Genomic DNA, 18,590 nt, shown 5'->3' on the forward strand with positions numbered 1-18,590 from the left:
GCTTCTTAGTAATTATATTAACCCGCAAACGGTCCAAACGTATGCAGTGGTCCCTCAATTATCGTCCATAATTTGTTCCTGGAAGTGGGACTGTTATCAAAATAGACGATTTTCAAATCAATTTTCCCCATAAGAAATAATGTAAATACAATTAATCCGTTCCTGACACCCAGAAGTATTAAAACAAAAAAAATTTTTACATGAAATATAGATGTAGTACATAAACAATACAATGGAACATGATGAATGAAACATTAACAGCATAACACTTACCTTTATTGGCGATTCTTCTTAGTGTATGGAAGACTGGAGGAGGAGAGAGATTGCATTACTGTTTGGAAGGGGAATCCCCTTCCATCAACACCTCGGGTACCAAGTGCTTTTTTGGGGTTCTCTTCTCTGTTTCTTAATCCTTTCAGGGTTTCGGCCGTACTAGTACGGCTTACGCACCAGGGTTTTTGACATACTAGTACTCCTAAATTCTAGCGCCCTCAAATCTAGTGAGAAAAAGCTATTAGGCCTACATATGAAAGAATGGGTCTATGTGGTCAGTGTGCATGGTATAAAAAAATCCTGCAGCACACAGTGCGTAATGAGAAAAAAAAACTTTGACCATGTTTTTGGATTAAAACAGCCACTTTGCACTGTATTTTCGTATGGTATTTATTTTTGTATTCTAGTTTTCCTTGTCTCATTTTATAGAATGGAAGACATATTACAGAAATTGAGATGATTTTGACTGGTTTTACAAAGAAAACTACCTTGAAATTGTGCTCAAAGAAGCAGAAATGTTCAATTTTTACCAAAGTTCAAAAGTAAACAAATCATGCTATGCATCCAATACACGTCAACTCGTGAGTCTGATATTCTTTCACAAGTGCGCTGATAATACTTATACCATTTCTACACCAATGCAGTAGTTTGCATAACAGTAAATCTTCTATTTTTTATGAGAATAAAAATTCGAAGTGGAAAGCAAAAGAATGTAAGAGGGGCCTGGGGACGTGACTAATGAACAGAGGAAATGTTATTTTAGTGCCAGGAATGTCTTTCTTGTTTATTCTGGATCCTATTCGGAAATTGGCATCTTTTGAAATTTGTGTGAAATTGGCAAAATTGCTAAATTCTGACCACTGTATTGGGTAGTTGAAATCGGTAAATGGGTGGTTTCTTGTACTCATTCGATAGAAAAAAATGGAGTTCTAGCGAAATAGTTATGACTTTTGTTGACAAGTACAGTGGAATTAGCCGAAAATAGGGCTCAAAGTGGGCAAAATTGCCGATGCGTAAACATCGTTGAGACCGCTAACTTCGCAAGAGCATAATTCCGCAAGTTTTCCATCAAATTCCTTACTTTTGGTGTCATTATGATCGGGAAAAGATTCTCTATCTTTTCATAAGAAAACTTTTTTTTTTTTTTTTTTTTTTTTTTTTTAATTTGGCCGACCCTGAAAACAAGTCTCTTGAGAGGGCCTGTCGACCCTGAAAGGGTTAATGCCACTAGGACCGGCTTGAGAGTCACTGGAGTCCTGTCTCACAAAAAAAACTGTCCAGAGAGCACTGATATTATTCATACCATTTTTACAATAATGCAGTAGTCTGCATAACAGTAAATCTTTTATTTTTTTGTATGAATAAAAAATCAAAATAGAAAGCAAGAGTAACATAAGAGGGGCCTAGAGACGTGACTAATGAACAGAGGATATGTTATTTTAGTGCCAAGAATGTCTACATTGTTTATTTTGGACCCTATTTTGAAATTGGCATTTTTTTTAATTTGCATGAAATTGGCCAAATTGCCAATTTCTGACCACTTTATTGCCTAGTTCAAATCGGTAAATGGGCGGTTTCTTGTACTCAACTGATAGAGAAAATGGAGTTCTAAAGAAATAGCTATGAGTTTGGTCAACTGGAAAAACAGAATTGGCCAAAAACAGGGCTCAAAGTCGGCAAAATCGCCGATGCATATATGTCGCTGAGACCGGTAACTTTGCAGGCGCGTAATTCCGTGAGTTTTCGACCAAATTTTGTACTTTTGGTGTCATTACCATCAGGAAAAGATTCTCTATCATTTCATAAGAAAAAATAATTTTTTTTCCAGGAATTTTGCGACATAGAATGACAGTTTCAGAAAGGGGCTTGCGACAGTCATAGGGTTAAGTAGGAGTTTTTAAATGTATTATACAGGTGCTTCTCAACTTAAGATATTTCAACTTTACGATGGCACAAAAGCAATTACAGTAATTTTTTATTATTTAGTGACAGTAGTTATTTATTTACTTATTTATTATATACATGAATTCCTATCAGACTTAAAATATTTTCGATTTATTATGGGTTCATCAGAACATAACCCCATTGTAAGTTGGGGAACACCTGTAATAATAATAATAATATATTTATTTACTACAAGTACATGTACAAGGTATACAGACCATAGTTGACATCCATGACATACTACTTTATAGAAAGCTGCTTGTTATACAGAGCATTTCCCACAAATTAGGTCAGTTTTGTCCCAGGATGCGACCCACACCAGTCCACTAACACCCAGGTACCCATTTTACTGATGGGTGAACATAGACAACTGGTGTAAGGAAACACGTCCAATGTTTTCACTCCTTCGCCGTGAATCAAACCCGGACCTTCACCGTGTGAAGCAAGAGCTTTTGCCACCAGGCCACGGGGCACCGTATGCAAATGTATTCTACAAAGAGATGCCCAGTGCCTCTGTGAGGCTTTCTGGATCGATCTGTTGATTCATCATATCTTAAAAGACTGTCCTGTCTCAAAGTATTGGTTGATTTTTATACTATTGGTATTGGCCTAAAATTGTGTATGGGAGGGAGAGAGATTATTTCCCAGTAAAAGTAGGCCTTAGACAAGGATGTGTGATGTCACCGTGGTGGTTCAATATATTTATAGATGGGGTTGTAAGAGAAGTGAATGCTAGGGTCTTGGCAAGAGGTGTGGAGTTAAAAGATAAAGAATCTAAGACAAAGTGGGAGTTGTCAGTTGCTCTTTGCTTATGACACTGTGCTTTTGGGAGATTCTGAAGAGAAGTTGCAGAGGTTGGTGGATAAGTTTGGTAGGGTATGTAAAAAAAAGAAAATTAAAAGTGAATATACGAAAGAGTAAGGTAATGAGGATAAAAAAATTGGGTAACAAAAGATTGGTTATCAGATTGGAGGGGGAGAATATGGAGGTGAATGTATTTAGATATTTAGGAGTGGATGTGTCAGCAGATGGGTCTATGAAGGATGAGGTGAATCATAGAAATGATGAGGGGGAAAAAGGTGAATGGTGCACTGAGGAGTCTGTGGAGACAAAGAACTTAGTCCTTGGAGGCAAAGAGGATAATGTATGAGAGTATAGTTATACTAGCGCACTTATATGGGTGTGCAGCATGGGTGATGAATGTTGCAACAAGAAGGCTGGAGGCAGTGGAGATGTCATGTCTGAGGGCAATGTGTGGTGTGAATATAATGCAGAGAATTCGTAGTTTGGAAATTGGGAGGTGTGGGATTATCAAAACTATTATCCAAAGACTCTTGTTGGTGAGTAGTACAGTGGACCCTCGACCAATGATGGCATCGATTAACGATAAATTCGACTAGCGATACATTTTAATGCAAAATTTTTGCCTCGACTAGTGCTAAAAAACTCGACCAGCACTATTCGTTCCGTCTGAGATGCGTCCACTTCTGGCCAGTGTTTACAAGCCAGCCAGCCACCGTGCTCGCTTCCAAGCATACAATCGGAACATTTCATATTATCACAGCCTTTTTAGTGATTCCACCTGCAAAATAAGTCACCATGGGCCCCAAGAAAGCTTCTAGTGCCAAACCTACAGCAAAAAGGGTGAGAATTACTATGGATATGAAGAAAGAGATCATTGCTAAGTATGAAAGTGGAGTGCGTGTCTCCGAGCTGGCCAGGTTGTACACAAAACCCCAATCAACCATCGCTACTATTGTGGCCAAGAAAACGGCAATCAAGGAAGCTGTTCTTGCCAAAGGTGCAACTATGTTTTCGAAACTGAGATTGCAAGTACTCGAAAATGTTGAGAGACTGTTATTGGTGTGGATAAACGAAAAACAGATAGCAGGAGATAGCATCTCTCAAGCGATCATATGTGAAAAGGCTAGGAAGTTGCATGACGATTTAATTCAAAAAATGCCAGCAACTAGTGGTGATGTGAGTGAATTTAAGGCCAGCAAAGGTTGGTTTGAGAGATTTAAAGGGAAGGGAAGTAACCCCAGAAAAGGACTTGCCACCTCAAGTCCTAATGGAAGGGGATTCCCCTTCTAAACACTAAGACCATCAACACTCTCCCCTCCTCCCATCCCATCAATCATCACCAGATCTTCAATAAAGGTAAGTGTCATGTAACTGTGCATGTCTTCTTCAGTTTGTGTGTATTAAAATTAATATTTCATGTGGTAAAAACAATTTTTTTTTCATACTTTGGGGTGTCCTACATGGATTAATTTGATTTCCATTATTTCTTATGGGGAAAATTAACTTGACTAATGATAATTTTGACTAACGATGAGCTCTCAGGAACGGATTAATAGCGTTAGCCGAGGGTCCACTGTATTCATTTGTACATCCCAGGTGTATACCTACCGGCTACATACACTGCGGCCTACAGCCATATTATTGCCATCGACATACCATGTTCACTGAGATGAATAGTTTCTAACAACTACTATCTTTAGATGCCATCATAAACAAAGGGAGAAATAATGAATAATTCATGCCTTATGTACTATTAAGGGTGATTATTGGGCCAACACAGATTCATACACATTTTCTCTGAAGCTGGACCAGAAAAAACAAAGTTTACCCTCCACCCGACTTCACCCCTCGACAGCATATGATCATTGCATGTTTATATGCTATGTAACTTGCTTCTTATATAATTTTGAAGAAAATATCATAGATGGATTAATGAAAATGTCTATATTGACGTAAAATAAGACATTTAACCCTTTCAGGGTCTGTGCTGTAGATCTACAGCTTTATGTTGAGGTTCCAAACTGTAGCTCTACGCCATGAGCTCAGCTCACTCTGATAAGCTGTGAACGGTAAATTTGGGCCTAGATATGAGAGAATACATCTATGTGGTATGTGTGTACCACATAAATCCTGCAGCACGCAGTACATGATGAGAGGAAAAAACTGAGACCATAATTTTCGATTAAAACCGGCTTTGCAGTGTTTTTCGTGTGTTTTTTGGTCTCATTTGATAGAATGGAAGATATATTACAGAAACAGAGATGATTTTGATTGGTTTTAGTAGTGGAAATGGCTTGAAACTGAGCTCAAAGTGGTGGAAATGTTAAATTTTTGCCGATGTTCAAGAGTAAACAAATGACCTCACACGTCTAATACATGCCAATTATTACAATATTGCATAACAGTAAATCTTCTATTTTTTTATTTGAATAAAAATTCATTATGTGAATAAAAAATCAAAATGGAATTCATTAGTAAAGCCTGAAGACGTAACTAATGAACAGAGGAAATGTTAGTTTAGTGCCAGGAATGCCTGCATTGTTTATTCTGGACCCTGTTTTGAAATTGGAATATTTTGAACTTTGCATTAAATTGACCAAATTACCAATTTCCGATCACTTTATTTTGTAGTTGAAACAGTTGACCTGGCAATTTCTTGTGCTCAGTCAATAAAATAGAAGTAATACTAGTGAAATAGCTAAGAATTTGGTCGACTGGAATAATGTAATTGGCCTAAAATGGGAGCCGAAGTCGGCAAAGTCGCCGATGGGTAAATATCGCCGACACGTCAAAATTCGTGAGAGCATAATTTCAACAGTTTTCCATCAAATTTCATACTTTTTGTTTTATTACCTTCAGAAAAAGATTCTCTACCATTTCATAAGAAAAAATAAATTTTGGGGGGGGAAAATTCTTGGACCCTGGTGCGCACTTTGAAATTTAGCCTCTGGACCCTGAAAGGGTTAATGTGCCCAAGAGTGATTATTATTACGTACTATTAGTATTACTATGGCATTAAGACTAGAAGGACACTCTTAGTGAAGGAGTAACAAAGGCATGTTTATATGCTATGTAACGTGTTTCTTACATAATTTTGAAGAAAATATCATAGATGGATTAATGAAAATGTCTATACAGTGGTCCCTCAACTAACGGCGGCATCAAGTAATGGCAAATTCGTCTAATGGCGCTCTTTGGCATAAAAAAATAGCTCTACCAACGGCAAAAAAATCATTAACGGCATTCGTCTGGAACGTGCCCATGCGGTGGGAGCACCGCTCCAGCCACTCCAAGACTCAGTGTGCCATCGTTTACAAGCTGTTGTGGTCGATTCCACATGTGCCTGCCATATATTTTGGATTATTCCAGTGTTTTTAGTGCTTGCAATCACTAAATAAGCCACCATGGGCCCCAAGAAAGCTTCTAGTGCCAAGCCTGTGTTAAAAAGGGTGAGAATTACGATGGAAATGAAGAAAGAGATAATTGAAAAATACGAAAGTGGAGTGCGTATGTCCGAGTTGGAAAGGCTATACAACAAATTCTATTCAACCATCAGTACTATCTTGGCGAACAGAAAGGCAATCAAGGAAGCTGTTGTTGTGAAAGGCGCAAGTATGTTTTCAAAACGGAGACTGCAAGTAATTGAAGAGGTAGAGAGACTTATTGGTATGGATAAACGAAAAACAATTATCAGGAGATAGTGTTTCTCAGTCTGTAATTTGTGAAAAGGCAAGGCAGTTGCATGATGATCTCATTAAGAAAATGCCTCAAAATAGTGATGATATTGATGAATTTAAGGCCAGCAAAGGCTGGTTTGAGAGATTTAAGATTCGTAGTGGCATACACAGTATGGTAAGGCATGGTGAGGCTGCCAGTTCTGACAAAAAAGCGGCTGTAAAATATGTAAAGGACTTGAAGGAATACATAGAGACTGAAAACTTAAAACCTGAACAAGTGTTTAATTGTGACAAAACAGGCTGTTTTGGAAGAAAATGCCAAACAGGACCTACATTACTCAGGAGGAAAAGGCACTCCCAGGACATAAGCCTATGAAAGACAGGCTAACATTAATGTTGTGTAGTAATGCTAGTGGTGATTGCAAAGTGAAGCCTTTATTGGTGTATCACTCTGAAACTCCCAGAGTGTTCAGGAAAAACAATATCATCAAGGGTAATTTGTGTGTGATGTGGAGATCAAACAGTAAGGGATGGGTCACTAGGGAACTTTTCTTGGACTGGTTTTATGGTGTGTTTGGCCCCACTGTGACAAAATACCTCCAGGAAAAGAAATTGTCACTCAAGTGCCTCCTGGTAATGGACAGTGTTCCTGCTCATCCTCATGACTTGCAAGAGGAAATTGCAGGAGAGTTTGGTTTCGTTAAGGTGAAGTTTTTGCCTCCTAACACAACTCCTCTCCTCCACCCCATAGACCAGCAAGTCATTTCAAACTTCAAAAAACTTACACAAAAGCAGTGTTTTCAAGTGACCTCAGACACTCAACTGACCCTAAGAGAGTTTTGGAAAAATCACTTCAATATCCTCAGTTGCATAAACCTTATAGGTAAGGCTTGGGAGGGAGTGACTACCAGGACTTTGAACTCTGCTTGGAGGAAACTGTGGCCACAATGTGTACAAGACAGGGATTTTGAAGGGTTTAGGGCTACCCTCAGGAGCCTATGCCAGTAGTGGAAGCTATTGTGTCATTGGGGAAGTCCTTGGGGTTGGAGGTTTGTGACGAGGATGTGCAAGAGTTGGTGTAGAAAGACGAGGAAGAACTAACCACTGCAGACCTGCAAGAGCTTCAGGTGCAACAGCAACAGATCACATCTCAGGAATGTTCTTCAGAGCAGGAGGAAGAGAGACAGAGGAAGATGACTTTATCAAGGATTAGGGAAATGTGTTCAGTGTTTACAAAGGTCCAAGCATTTATGGATGACTTTTATCCTGTCACCGAAGTTGCAAGCCATATTGGCAACATGTACAATGGCACTCTTGTGTCCCATTTTAGGGAAATCCTAAGGGCACGTGAAAAACAGAGCTCTCTAGACAGATTTTTGGTGCGACAGGGGTCCAGTGACACTCAAGCTGGTCCTAGTGGCATTAAAAAACCAAGAAGGGAAGTAACCCCACCAAAGGACTTAGTACCTCAAGTCTTTATGAAAGGGGGTTCCCCTTCCAAACAAAACACCTGCATCATCTGCCCTCCTACCGTCTCATCACTCATCAACAACTCCACAATAGAGGTAAGTGGCATTTAATTATTGTTTATTTTGCATGTCCCATTCATTTTTGTGTAGGGAAATGTATATTTCATGTAAAAAAAAATTATTTTGTTTAATATTTTTGGGTGTCTGAAACGGATTAATTGTATTTCCATTATTTCTTATGGGGAAAATTAATTCGACTAACAGCTAGCTCTCTGGAACGAATTAATGCTGTTGGTTGAAGGTCCACTGTATTAAGGTAAAGTAAGACATTTAATATGCCCCAGAGTGAGTCACGAATGTATGAGTGGTCCAGATGGACGCGTCCGGTACCATCGATTTCTGAGCTGATGTATGAAACCTGGGGGAAATTTCGCCGAAAAAAGTGCTCGAAATCCTAACTGTACGATTTCCGCACCGGCCAGAAACCAGGGGTCCACTGTATTGTCATTTGGGGTCTGGAACAGATTAATTCTTTTTACATTATTCTTTATGGGAAAAATTGCTTTGGTTGTCATCCATTTTGATTGTCAAATCGACATCTGGAACAAATTGAATTTGAGAATTGAGGTTCCACTGTTCTTTTTTTTTTTTTATGACTGTCAGCAATGAGTGACCTAAACAGAGTGCTTTGTAAATGCCACAACTACTGTTACTTATGATTACAGCACAACCCCCATGTCTGTGGATTCATTATCTGCAGTCTCAGTTATCCACTGTTTACTGTGGCCCAAAAATTAATTTTAATTTTGGGATGCTTAAATGTGCGTGGATGTAGTGCGGATGACAAGAAACAGATGATTGCTGATGTTATGAATGAAAAGAAGTTGGATGTCCTGGCCCTAAGCGAAACAAAGCTGAAGGGGGTAGGAGAGTTTCAGTGGGGGGAAATAAATGGGATTAAATCTGGAGTATCTGAGAGAGTTAGAGCAAAGGAAGGGGTAGCAGTAATGTTGAATGATCAGTTATGGAAGGAGAAAAGAGAATATGAATGTGTAAATTCAAGAATTATGTGGATTAAAGTAAAGGTTGGATGCGAGAAGTGGGTTATAATAAGCGTGTATGCACCTGGAGAAGAGAGGAATGCAGAGGAGAGAGAGAGATTTTGGGAGATGTTAAGTGAATGTACAGGAGCCTTTGAACCAAGTGAGAGAGTAATTGTGGTAGGGGACCTGAATGCTAAAGTAGGAGAAACTTTTAGAGAGGGTGTGGTAGGTAAGTTTGGGGTGCCAGGTGTAAATGATAATGGGAGCCCTTTGATTGAACTTTGTATAGAAAGGGGTTTAGTTATAGGTAATACATATTTTAAGAAAAAGAGGATAAATAAGTATACAAGATATGATGTAGGGCGAAATGACAGTAGTTTGTTGGATTATGTATTGGTAGATAAAAGACTGTTGAGTAGACTTCAGGATGTACATGTTTATAGAGGGGCCACAGATATATCAGATCACTTTTTAGTTGTAGCTACACTGAGAGTAAAAGGTAGATGGGATACAAGGAGAATAGAAGTATCAGGGAAGAGAGAGGTGAAGGTTTATAAACTAAAAGAGGAGGCAGTTAGGGTAAGATATAAACAGCTATTGGAGGATAGATGGGCTAATGAGAGCATAGGCAATGGGGTCGAAGAGGTATGGGGTAGGTTTAAAAATGTAGTGTTAGAGTGTTCAGCAGAAGTTTGTGGTTACAAGAAAGTGGGTGCGGGAGGGAAGAGGAGCGATTGGTGGAATGATGATGTAAAGAGAGTAGTAAGGGAGAAAAAGTTAGCATATGAGAAGTTTTTACAAAGTAGAAGTGATGCAAGGAGGGAAGAGTATATGGAGAAAAAGAGAGAGGTTAAGAGGGTGGTGAAGCAATGTAAAAAGAGAGCAAATGAGAGAGTGGGTGAGATGTTATCAACAAATTTTGTTGAAAATAAGAAAAAGTTTTGGAGTTAGATTAACAAGTTAAGAAAGCATAGAGAACAAATGGATTTGCCAGTTAAAAATAGGAGAGGAGAGTTATTAAATGGAGAGTTAGAGGTATTGGGAAGATGGAGGGAATATTTTGAGGAATTGTTAAATGTTGATGAAGATAGGGAAGCTGTGATTTCGTGTATAGGGCAAGGAGGAATAACATCTTGTAGGAATGAGGAAGAGCCAGTTGTGAGTGTGGGGGAAGTTCGTGAGGCAGTAGGTAAAATGAAAGGGGGTAAGGCAGCCGGGATTGATGGGATAAAGATAGAAATGTTAAAAGCAGGTGGGGATATAGTTTTGGAGTGGTTGGTGCAATTATTTAATAAATGTATGGAAGAGGGTAAGGTACCTAGGGATTGGCAGAGAGCATGCATAGTTCCTTTGTATAAAGGCAAAGGGGATAAAAGAGTGTGCAAAAATTATAGGGGGATAAGTCTGCTGAGTATACCTGGTAAAGTGTATGGTAGAGTTATTATTGAAAGAATTAAGAGTAAGATGGAGAATAGGATAGCAGATGAACAAGGAGGCTTTAGGAAAGGTAGGGGGTGTGTGGACCAGGTGTTTACAGTGAAACATATAAGTGAACAGTATTTAGATAAGGCTAAAGAGGTCTTTGTGGCATTTATGGATTTGGAAAAGGCGTATGACAGGGTGGATAGGGGGGCAATGTGGCAGATGTTGCAAGTGTATGGTGTAGGAGGTAGGTTACTGAAAGCAGTGAAGAGTTTTTACGAGGATAGTGAGGCTCAAGTTAGAGTATGTAGGAAAGAGGGAAATTTTTTCCCAGTAAAAGTAGGCCTTAGACAAGGATGTGTGATGTCACCGTGGTTGTTTAATATATTTATAGATGGGGTTGTAAGAGAAGTAAATGCGAGGGTCTTGGCAAGAGGCGTGGAGTTAAAAGATAAAGAATCACACACAAAGTGGGAGTTGTCACAGCTGCTCTTTGCTGATGACACTGTGCTCTTGGGAGATTCTGAAGAGAAGTTGCAGAGATTGGTGGATGAATTTGGTAGGGTGTGCAAAAGAAGAAAATTAAAGGTGAATACAGGAAAGAGTAAGGTTATGAGGATAACAAAAAGATTAGGTGATGAAAGATTGAATATCAGATTGGAGGGAGAGAGTATGGAGGAGGTGAATGTATTCAGATATTTGGGAGTGGACGTGTCAGCGGGTGGGTCTATGAAAGATGAGGTGAATCATAGAATTGATGAGGGGAAAAGAGTGAGTGGTGCACTTAGGAGTCTGTGGAGACAAAGAACTTTGTCCTTGGAGGCAAAGAGGGGAATGTATGAGAGTATAGTTTTACCAACGCTCTTATATGGGTGTGAAGCATGGGTGATGAATGTTGCAGCGAGGAGAAGGCTGGAGGCAGTGGAGATGTCATGTCTGAGGGCAATGTGTGATGTGAATATAATGCAGAGAATTCGTAGTTTGGAAGTTAGGAGGAGGTGTGGGATTACCAAAACTGTTGTCCAGAGGGCTGAGGAAGGGTTGTTGAGGTGGTTCGGACATGTAGAGAGAATGGAGCGAAACAGAATGACTTCAAGAGTGTATCAGTCTGTAGTGGAAGGAAGGCGGGGTAGGGGTCGGCCTAGGAAAGGTTGGAGAGAGGGGGTAAAGGAGGTTTTGTGTGCGAGGGGCTTGGACTTCCAGCAGGCATGCGTGAGCGTGTTTGATAGGAGTGAATGGAGACAAATGGTTTTTAATACTTGACCTGCTGTTGGAGTGTGAGCAAAGTAACATTTATGAAGGGGTTCAGGGAAACCGGCAGGCCGGACTTGAGTCCTGGAGATGGGAAGTACAGTGCCTGCACTCTGAAGGAGGGGTGTTAATGTTGCAGTTTAAAAACTGTAGTGTAAAGCACCCTTCTGGCAAGACAGTGATGGAGTGAATGATGGTGAAAGTTTTTCTTTTTCGGGCCACCCTGCCTTGGTGGGAATCGGCCAGTGTGATAATAATAATAAATAATAATGCCAAAGCACAAAAGTAGCGATGCTGGCAGTTCTTCAAAGCTGTGACATGTTTCCCATCAGTGAAAAAGTACTAATTATGGACTTAATTTTGCATAATTTATCAATTAAACTTTATCAAAGGTATGAATGTAAACGAGAAAAGACTTGTACATACTGTTCGCTGCCATCCACGGTTTCAGGTATCCATGGCAGGTCTTGGAAAACATCCCCTGCAGATACGGGAGGTGGGGCGGAGGACTGCTGTATAATGCTTTGCTATCTTTTGGAGTAAGTAAAACCAATGTTTAACAAAAATCAAAAATTTATATAACCTGTACAACAAATACAGTCCTTTTTTTTTTCCTACAAACCACCTCTAAGTAGCAATCTTTGTTATGAATACTCTTTTAAAGACCACATCCAAGATTGAATAGCACACTACACTAATAAAGACCTCTCCATGTGCTATCCAATTTTGAATGTACTTTCTCAGTTGCATTTACAAAAGAAATTGCACTATGAAGGGGGTCAATGCCTCCCCACAGCCTGGTGGTTAATATTTGTTATTCTGAACCCCTATCCTTTCTCCTCTGCCTTTTTTTGGTCGTTCCGCAGTTGTTTAGTGAGGTCAGCTTGTTGCTGGAGGAGGTAAATGTTCTCGGTCTTGCGTCGTTGCTGACGCTCCACGTCTCTGATGACACCTTCGTGTAGTCTCTCTCTGTAGATAACAAGCAAACATTATTTCTATAAATTGGATTACAGATGCTTCAAGCTTTACAATGGTTTGACTTTATATATTTTGACTTTACAATGGTGCGACAGCAATATACATTGACAAGTACTACACGTATTGTACCCGTACATCCTTTGTAATCAAGTCAATGCATTGTAAAAGTGTTTTGTACTATACAATACATTTATTGATAGGATAAACTTGTATTCATTTATTTATTTTTCAATATGGTATTTAATTACAGTAATTATTTGTTAATTTACTTATTCAGTGACAGTTATTCATTTACTTATCAAAAAACCCCAATGGAAATAAGTCGCTCTGTCTGACTTTTTTGGGTTATCCCAGGTTCTCTACACATATGCTGCCATGTACGATAATCTATGTAACTGTATTTGTGTATACCTGAATAAACTTACTTAATCATGTACTCACAATCGGCTCATGATATTTTCGACTTACATCGGGTTCATTGGAATGTAAGTCAACGAGCAACTACAGTTTATTATAATTATTATAATTTATAGAAAGCCCCTTGATAGGCATAGCATTTTGGGCGGCCTTAATATTAAATCATTATTACAAATAGAATAATAATACACCTACCATCCGACTTACGACTTATGACTTACGACCTGCTCGACTTATGACCACTCGACTTATGACTGTGTTTTTTATGCCAAATTTCTGGGAAATAAACAAGTATTTGTGTTGTACACAGTGTTTATCCTAAACCTTACAGTATAAAATACAATACTAACAACATAAAAAGTAAAGTAAAACATGAAATACCAAAATAAAACAATAAAATAAAGTCATTACAAAAATGTTTTGTTGATATTCAGTAGTAAAGTTCGACTTACGACCGGTTTCTCGAAACTGAACTCGGTCGTAAGCCGGATGGTAGGTGTACCTAGTTTTTAAAATACTGGAGGTATTTAGTAATCCAATACAGAAGTGTAATAAGAGATGCGTATATTAAAGAAGAAGCTAGGTATGTGGTAGTAGGGGATGGTAACTGTCATACTCTTATCTACTGTGATAACACCGTTATGTAGCCTCACTGTAGATGATGGTAACTAACTCTCTTATCTACACCTGACACCACTAGTTCGCTATACCCTGCAGTTCTGTACATAGCAGACGATAAGGCGCAAGTACCCGCTCTCAGGGCATGCTTTCCAGTGATGTTTTGAGACCACTGGTGGTCCTTGTCGAAAGAGGTCTGCAAGTTTACCAGCATTTGCAAAGACTCGTGTGTGTCGCAGTGTCAATGTTGGTCATCCAAACTTTTCTGCAATGTTTATCTGGCAGTTCATCATCAATCGTCATCAGTCATCAAATATCAACAGCCATCAGTCATCAATTATCAGTCAAAAAATCATCATCAGTCAATCATCATCAACTAGTTTGCCCGAAATATATTGTATACTAGTGGCTTTCTTTTGTTCCTACAAGTATTATGTTAGATGTGAATTACATTATTTTGTACCAAATAAACAAATAATGTGTATTTGTATTGTCGCCGGACTCACTCACCACTGTAATTTATATCAGGCAGGTCAGCACTGCATATTCTAACCCAGGGTAGGGAGGGTTAGCCTTCCAGGATAACCCAGGGTAGGGAAGGTTAGCCACCCAGGATAACCCAGGGTAGGGAAGGTTAGCCTTCCAGGATAACCCAGGGTAGGGAAGGTTAGCCTTCCAGGATAACCCAGGGTAGGGAGGGTTAGCCTTCCAGGATAACCCAGGGTAGGGAAGGTTAGCCACCCAGGATAACCCAGGGTAGGGAAGGTTAGCCTTCCAGGATAACCCAGGGTAGGGAGGGTTAGCCTTCCAGGATAACCCAGGGTAGGGAAGGTTAGCCACCCAGGATAACCCAGGGTAGGGAGGGTTAGCCTTCCAGGATAACCCAGGGTAGGGAAGGTTAGCCTTCCAGGATAACCCAGGGTAGGGAGGGTTAGCCTTCCAGGATAACCCAGGGTAGGGAAGGTTAGCCACCCAGGATAACCCAGGGTAGGGAGGGTTAGCCTTCCAGGATAACCCAGGGTAGGGAGGGTTAGCCTTCCAGGATAACCCAGGGTAGGGAAGGTTAGCCTTCCAGGATAACCCAGGGTAGGGAGGGTTAGCCTTCCAGGATAACCCAGGGTAGGGAGGGTTAGCCTTCCAGGATAACCCAGGGTAGGGAGGGTTAGCCTTCCAGGATAACCCAGGGTAGGGAGGGTTAGCCTTCCAGGATAACCCAGGGTAGGGAAGGTTAGCCTTCCAGGATAACCCAGGGTAGGGAGGGTTAGCCTTCCAGGATAACCCAGGGTAGGGAAGGTTAACCACCCAGGATAACCCAGGGTAGGGAGGGTTAGCCTTCCAGGATAACCCAGGGTAGGGAGGGTTAGCCTTCCAGGATAACCCAGGGTAGGGAAGGTTAGCCACCCAGGATAACCCAGGGTAGGGAAGGTTAGCCTTCCAGGATAACCCAGGGTAGAGAGGGTTAGCCTTCCAGGATAACCTAGGGTAGGGAAGGTTAGCCTTCCAGGATAACCCAGGGTAGGGAAGGTTAGCCTTCCAGGATAACCCAGGGTAGGGAGGGTTAGCCACCCAGGATAACCCAGGGTAGAGAGGGTTAGCCTTCCAGGATAACCTAGGGTAGGGAAGGTTAGCCTTCCAGGATAACCCAGGGTAGGGAGGGTTAGCCTTCCAGGATAACCCAGGGTAGGGAAGGTTAGCCTTCCAGGATAACCCAGGGTAGGGAGGGTTAGCCACCCAGGATAACCCAGGGTAGAGAGGGTTAGCCTTCCAGGATAACCTAGGGTAGGGAAGGTTAGCCTTCCAGGATAACCCAGGGTAGGGAGGGTTAGCCTTCCAGGATAACCCAGGGTAGGGAAGGTTAGCCTTCCAGGATAACCCAGGGTAGGGAGGGTTAGCCTTCCAGGATAACCCAGGGTAGGGAGGGTTAGCCTTCCAGGATAACCCAGGGTAGGGAAGGTTAGCCTTCCAGGATAACCCAGGGTAGGGAGGGTTAGCCTTCCAGGATAACCCAGGGTAGGGAAGGTTAGCCTTCCAGGATAACCCAGGGTAGGGAGGGTTAGCCTTCCAGGATAACCCAGGGTAGGGAAGGTTAGCCTTCCAGGATAACCCAGGGTAGGGAGGGTTAGCCTTCCAGGATAACCCAGGGTAGGGAAGGTTAGCCACCCAGGATAACCCAGGGTAGGGAAGGTTAGCCTTCCAGGATAACCCAGGGTAGGGAGGGTTAGCCTTCCAGGATAACCCAGGGTAGAGAGGGTTAGCCTTCCAGGATAACCCAGGGTAGGGAAGGTTAGCCACCCAGGATAACCCAGGGTAGGGAAGGTTAGCCTTCCAGGATAACCCAGGGTAGGGAGGGTTAGCCTTCCAGGATAACCCAGGGTAGAGAGGGTTAGCCTTCCAGGATAACCCAGGGTAGGGAAGGTTAGCCACCCAGGATAACCCAGGGTAGGGAAGGTTAGCCACCCAGGATAACCCAGGGTAGGGAAGGTTAGCCTTCCAGGATAACCCAGGGTAGGGAAGGTTAGCCTTCCAGGATAACCCAGGGTAGGGAGGGTTAGCCTTCCAGGATAACCCAGGGTAGGGAAGGTTAGCCACCCAGGATAACCCAGGGTAGGGAAGGTTAGCCTTCCAGGATAACCCAGGGTAGAGAGGGTTAGCCTTCCAGGATAACCTAGGGTAGGGAAGGTTAGCCTTCCAGGATAACCCAGGGTAGGGAGGGTTAGCCTTCCAGGATAACCCAGGGTAGGGAAGGTTAGCCACCCAGGATAACCCAGGGTAGGGAAGGTTAGCCTTCCAGGATAACTCAGGGTAGGGAGTGTTAGCCACCCAGGATAACCCAGGGTAGGGAAGGTTAGCCTTCCAGGATAACCCAGGGTAGGGAGGGTTAGCCTTCCAGGATAACCCAGGGTAGGGAAGGTTAGCCACCCAGAATAACCCAGGGTAGGGAGTGTTAGCCACCCAGGATAACCCAGGGTAGGGAGTGTTAGCCACCCAGAATAACCCAGGGTAGGGAGTGTTAGCCACCCAGAATAACCCAGGGTAGGGAGGGTTAGCCACCCAGAATAACCCAGGGTAGGGAGGGTTAGCCACCCAGAATAACCCAGGGTAGGGAGGGTTAGCCACCCAGAATAACCCAGGGTAGGGAGTGTTAGCCACCCAGAATAACCCAGGGTAGGGAGGGTTAGCCACCCAGAATAACCCAGGGTAGGGAGGGTTAGCCACCCAGAATAACCCAGGGTAGGGAGGGTTAGCCACCCAGAATAACCCAGGGTAGGGAGGGTTAGCCACCCAGAATAACCCAGGGTAGGGAGTGTTAGCCACCCAGAATAACCCAGGGTAGGGAGGGTTAGCCACCCAGAATAACCCAGGGTAGGGAGTGTTAGCCACCCAGGGTAGGGAGTGTTAGCCACTACTACAATATTACAAATTTGGTAATGAAGCTTCTATGGGAAGGTAAATTAACAGGCGTATAGTATAATTAATAAAGTCTCCCATTACCAAACTTGCAACATAGTCCGTAGTACAAAAACACATACAATACTTTATAATCTTTACTATGGTAAAATTATTCTTTAACATAAAAGAGTATTTTTTGATTTACACAGAAACATAATAAAATGAGAGTATATTCTTTGGCATTAATATCACGTCACACTAACAATGTAGTCATGACCCTACCTAACCCGTGTCACAAGACACTACCTTTCCCTAAGTCTTATGACACTCCTACTACTCCGTGTCATAAGACACCCTTGTCTCTGTATCACTCAACACGCCTTCTCTCCGTGTCACATGACACCCTGTTCTCTGCGTCATAACACGCTTCCTCTTTGTCACTTGACACCCTGTTCTCTCTGTCATGATACTCCTTGTCTGTGTCACAAGACACTACCTTTTGTACAGGGTTACATGACACCTTGTTAATGACATATGATTTGTGTTACAACCTTCACCTGTGTTATTACTGACAAACTCACACACAACACCGTTAACACTACTTTGTGTCTTCACATGACACTACCTCGACTGTGTATTCACACAACACTACCTCAACTGTGTCTTCACATGACACTACCTCGACTGTGTATTCACACGACACCACCTCGACCGTGTCTTCACACGACACTAACTCGACTGTGTCTTCACACGACACTAACTCGACTGTGTCTTCACAACATTGTGGGATAATCAGCAGTAAACCAAGTAACGTTGGTGCGTGTCAAGCAGTGGTGACCAGCAGAAGTGAACACACTGGTAAATACACTCTCTCTGAGGCCGTCAGGCTCAGTGAGCGATGGCGAACGCACTGTGGAGAATACTCTCTTTCTGACACTGAGGCTAGCTAAGCAGCCCCCTACATTGGGTGTGCTGACGTCACACAGGGTACTGCCAGGTAACAACTATAGCAGCACCCAAGTGGTCAGTCAACCACCTCCCTTTATTTGTTTGTTTATGGGTTCGCAACAGCCACCAAGGATAACCCAGGGTAGGGAGGGTTAGCCACCCAGGATAACCCAGGGTAGGGAAGGTTAGCCACCCAGAATAACCCAGGGTAGGGAGGGTTAGCCACCCAGGATAACCCAGGGTAGGGAAGGTTAGCCACCCAGGATAACCCAGGGTAGGGAAGGTTAGCCACCCAGGATAACCCAGGGTAGGGAGGGTTAGCCATCCAGGATAACCCAGGGTAGGGAGGGTTAGCC

The 18,590-nt window shown here is 42.1% G+C and overlaps 1 protein-coding gene across 1 annotated transcript in view; it reads right to left on the bottom strand.

Annotated features, from left to right (window-relative positions):
• Positions 1-12,554: 12,554 nt before the first annotated feature.
• LOC128697240 (protein PET117 homolog, mitochondrial) overlaps positions 12,555-18,590 on the bottom strand; it is a 28,247-nt gene continuing 22,211 nt past the window's right edge. The window contains exon 3 of the mRNA XM_053788840.2: positions 12,555-12,852. Coding sequence (XP_053644815.1) covers positions 12,711-12,852 — 142 coding nt within the window. The 3' untranslated portion in view covers positions 12,555-12,710. The remainder of the gene's footprint in view (positions 12,853-18,590) is intronic.

Source organism: Cherax quadricarinatus, chromosome 89 (assembly GCF_038502225.1).
Source record: "Cherax quadricarinatus isolate ZL_2023a chromosome 89, ASM3850222v1, whole genome shotgun sequence".
Taxonomy (NCBI): Eukaryota; Metazoa; Arthropoda; class Malacostraca; order Decapoda; family Parastacidae; genus Cherax; species Cherax quadricarinatus.